Source organism: Piliocolobus tephrosceles, chromosome 19 (assembly GCF_002776525.5).
Source record: "Piliocolobus tephrosceles isolate RC106 chromosome 19, ASM277652v3, whole genome shotgun sequence".
Lineage (NCBI taxonomy): Eukaryota > Metazoa > Chordata > Mammalia > Primates > Cercopithecidae > Piliocolobus > Piliocolobus tephrosceles.
Window position 1 is genome coordinate 23,663,153 of NC_045452.1, and position 4,297 is coordinate 23,667,449.

The 4,297-nt window shown below is 52.0% G+C and overlaps 2 protein-coding genes across 7 annotated transcripts in view; both read left to right on the forward strand.

Moving 5' to 3' along the window:
• Positions 1–3,160, forward strand: part of MEI1 (meiotic double-stranded break formation protein 1) — a 97,637-nt gene extending 94,477 nt beyond the window's left edge. Inside the window, exons 29-31 of the mRNA XM_023222291.1 lie at positions 68–199; positions 389–501; positions 2,960–3,160. Of these exons, the coding sequence (XP_023078059.1) occupies positions 68–199; positions 389–501; positions 2,960–3,005 (291 nt within the window). The 3' untranslated portion in view covers positions 3,006–3,160. The remainder of the gene's footprint in view (positions 1–67; positions 200–388; positions 502–2,959) is intronic.
• Positions 1–4,297, forward strand: part of SEPTIN3 (septin 3) — a 429,247-nt gene that overhangs the window by 215,993 nt on the left and 208,957 nt on the right. The gene's annotated exons all lie outside the window — the stretch shown is intronic.

Genomic DNA, 4,297 nt, shown 5'->3' on the forward strand with positions numbered 1-4,297 from the left:
CAGCAGATGTCTATGATGAAGGAGATGCCAAATCAGTGGGTGTTTGGGGCTTCTCTTCCTGGGCCAGTTTATGCGGTACCGGAGTAGCAGTGTCCTCTCTCATGAAGAAGTGGGTGATGTTCTGCAAGGTGTGGCTTTGGCTGACCTGTCTACCCTCTCGAACACCACACTCCAGGCCCTGCATGGCTTCTTCCAGCAGGTGGGTGGGAAGGGGAGGCCATGCAGCCACTGTAAAGCTAGACCCTCAAGACCATCTTCTCTTGGAGGGTGGGAGCTCTGACCACAGCAGCCAAGGAATGGGAGGCTGGAAGTACAGAGGATGGAGGCAGTTAGGGCCTAAGTGGAGTGGGCACTGAGGAGGCCTGTCTTCCCTGCCCTCTTCCTGCAGGTCCAGAGCATGGGACACCTGGCTGACCACAGCATGGCCCAGACCCTGCAGGCATCTTTGGAGGGCCTTCCCCTTAGCACCTCCTCAGGCCAGCCACCCCTGCAGGACATGCTGTATCCTTTCTTGCATCTGGGAGCCTTGGCCTGGGCAAGCTTTCCCAGGCCATGAGAAGCTGTGGCATCATGCTTCAGGACATAGGTGCACTACAGTGTTGTCTTCTAAAGTAAGCAGGGGTCAGTAAGGATAATTAACAGTGTTGACAACAGCAATGCCATGTCCTGTTAATATTAAGTTCCTACAGAGACCAGGCACATTACAAGCATTATATATATATATATATATATATATATATATATGTATAAATATATATTTTTTTATTTTGAGATGGAGTCTCATTCTCTCACCCAGGCTGGAGTGCAGGGGCACAATCTTGGCTCACTGCAACCTCTGCCTCCTGGGTTCAAGCGATTCTCCTGCCTCAGCCTCTCGGGTAGCTGGGACTACAGGTGTCTGCCACCAGGCCCAGCTATTTTTTTTTTTTGTATTTTTAGTAGAGACAGGGTTTCACCATATTGGACAGGCTTGTCTCGAACTCCTGACCTTGTGATCCGCCCGCCTCAGCCTCCCAAAGTGCTGGGATTACAGGCGTGAGCCACCATGCCTGGCTACATGGATTATATTTAATCCTCACATCAGCTAGGAGTGTTAAGGTAGTTGTAGTACAGGTTGAGCATCCCTAATACAAAAATTAGAAATCCAAAGTGCTCCAAATCTGAAACTTTTTGAGTGCTGATGTGATGCTACAGGTGGAAAATTCCATACCTGACTTCACGTGATGAGTTGCAGTCAAAATGTAGTCAAAACTTTGTTTCATGAATAGGCCAAGTGCGGTGGCTTATGCCTGTAATCCCAGCACTTTAGGAAGCCTAGGAAGACAGATGACTTGAGGCCAGGAGTTTGAGACCAGCCTGGCCAACATGGTGAAACCTCATCTCTATGAAAAATACCAAAATTAGCTGGGTGTGGTGGCATGTGCCTGTAGTTCCAGCTACTCGGGAGGCTGAAGCACAAGAATAGCTTGAGTCGGGGATGTGGAGGGCAGTGAGCCGAGATCACACCACTGTACTCCACCCTGGGCGACAAAACAAGACTCTGTCCCAGAAAAAAACAAAAAAATTTTGTTTCATGAATAAAATTATTATATTTTTAATATTCTTTTATTTATTTATTTTTTTTAAGACAGCATCTTGCTTTGTCACCCAGGCTGGAGTGCAGTGGTGTGAACATAGCTCATTGCAGCCTTCACCTCCTGGGCCCAAGGGATCTTCCCGCCTTAACCCTCCAAGTAGCTGAGACTGCAGGTGAGCTACACCAGTCTCAGCTACTTGAAGGTAGCTCCAAGTAGCTCTCATGCCTGGCTAATTTTTGAATTTTTTTGTAGATACAGGGTTTCACCATGTTGCCCAGGCTTGTCTCAAACTCCTGAGCTCAGGTGATCTGCCTGCTTTGGCCTCCCAAGTGCTGGGATTACAGGCATAAGCCACCGTGCCTGGCCCATGAACAAAATTATTTAAAACACTGCATAAAATTACCTTCAGGTGGCCAGACGCGTGGCTCACGCCTGCAATCCTAGCACTTTGGGAGGCCGAGGTGGGTGGATCACCTGAGGTCAGGAGTTCGAGACCAGCCTGGCCAATATGGTGAAACCCCATCTCTACTAAAAAATACAAAAATTAGCTGGGCGTGGTAGCGTGCACCTGTAATCTCAGCTACCCAGGAGGCTGAGGCAGGAGAATCACTGGAACCTGGGAGGCAGAGGCTGCAGTGAGCCAAGATCATACCACTGCACTCCAGCCTGGGTGACAGCGCAAGACTCAATCTCAAAAAAAAGAAAAGAAAGCTTGGGGGCTGGGCACAGTGGCTCACACCTGTAATCCCAGCACTTTGGGAGGCCAAGGTGGGTGGATCACTTGAGGTCAGGAGTTCTGCGACAAGCCTGGCCAACATGGTGAAACCCCATCTCTACTAAAAACACAAAAATTAGCTGGGCATGGTGGTGCATGCCTGTAATACAAGCTGCTTGGGAGGCTGAGGCAGGAGAATCGCTTGAACCCGGGAGGCGGAGGTTGCAGTGAGCAGAGAGCTGAGATTGTGCCACTGCACACTCTAACCTGGGAAACAGGGGGAGACTATGTCTAAAAAAAAAAAAAAAAAAAAAAAAAAAGCAAGCTTTTTTTGGGGGGCTGTGGCAGTGGTCACAGGCCCTCTGGTGGGTGGTTGCACCCAGATACACTGCAGTCCAGAGGTGTGTGTGAGAGTAGTTTGCTTCCTCCGCACCCCTCTGGCTGCCTCCCTGGCCCTCCTCCTTGACCCTTCCTTGGAATAGTTCCCTGTTGAATAGCAACTACCTAGCCCAGGTGTTCAGGACCCAATTTCAGAATCCATCCCACTATTCTCAGGAGCACCTCTGTTCTTGCCTGACCATTCTTGCCTGTTTTGGGCTCTGGAAGTGTGATGCCCCCATAGTTGGCCCTGCCCCTCTGCTGTTTTCCTCTCATGTTTTGCTGCCAGCTGCCTGGGAGGGGTAGTTGTATCCCTGTCCCACATCAGAAACTGATCCTCAGGACTTGAAGGCCCAGAAATGGAGAGAGAATGAGACCTAGAGACAAAGAGCATAAGTGTTGGGGAAATGGATGACAGTTGAAGCTATTTATATGGAGCCATATACTCCATTGTTGAACTAGAATAAGGAAATAAAATGATACACTCACATACCTGCGTGGGCTCTCCAAAAACACCTTACTACCTTGTCTACCAGGAGCTGGTTTCTCAGCCAGTTGGATAGGGGATTGTTTCAGCAAGGAGACTGATGGCCTCCTCAGGGAGGGAGGGACAGGACAGGATTTGTTCTTGAAACAGCATTCAGGGAGTCAGCTGGGTGCCTCAGCTGTACTCAGAGAACACCAGTCAGGTCATCCTGGGGCTGGCAGGGCAGAGAAAGACCTAGGGGTTGGGGCTGCTGCGATCCAAGTGCTCCCAGAGGCACTTGACCTGCTACCTCGCCTCACATGGAGGTGGATAGAGGTAAACTTTCCAGGCAAGGAAGGTCAAATTCTCAACTTTCCTATCAGAACGAAACTGTCCCAGCCTCAGCACTTCCCTGGCTAAAGTAGGTCCCCTCTGTCCCTTCCCGTACAGCCATCATCAGAACTGGTGTTTATGCACCCTTGTGGGTAAATCTTGGGAATGCATGTCCAGCTCGGCTCCCGGCATGAGGTCTGCGCTCGACCCAGACCGGGTCTCCAGCTTCCTTTCCGCCCGGCAGGGGCCCCGGGCCCGGAGATGGCCACGCCACGCTGCCTCCTCGGGTCTGGCTGTCCTGATCCTGCGTAAAAGTGGGGCTGCACTCGGCCTAACGAACGGACGGGGAAGCCCCCGACGCACTTGGTTTATTAGTTGGACCGGAGGGGCAAGCAGGGGATTCCCGAACCCTGTACTGCGTCTGTGAGGTCCTTGAAAAAGAAAAAAAGTGCTAGTCACCGCCCACTGGACTCACCTTGCGATCTAAAATCTAAAAACTCGGCCACAGACGACGACACAGTTTCGGGGAGGGCGTGCAAAGGGTCACCTGGCCGACAGGAGCTGGGCCCCTGTTTGCTGATTCACGCCTTAAATTGGGCACAGACCCCACCTGCAGATTTAACTTCCTTCAGCCCAAGCTAAATCCAGGGCCACAAATCCGGTGCCCGCAGGAGGGGCAGGATGAGGCCGGGACCGACAGCGCGCTGGACCTACGCCTGAGTCGGGCGGGGCGGGGCGGGGCGGGGCGGGGCGGTAGGGCAGGGCCGGAAGTGAGGCCAGCGGAGCCCGGCGTCGCGGCTCGCGCTCATTGGCCGGGAGCAGCGCAGT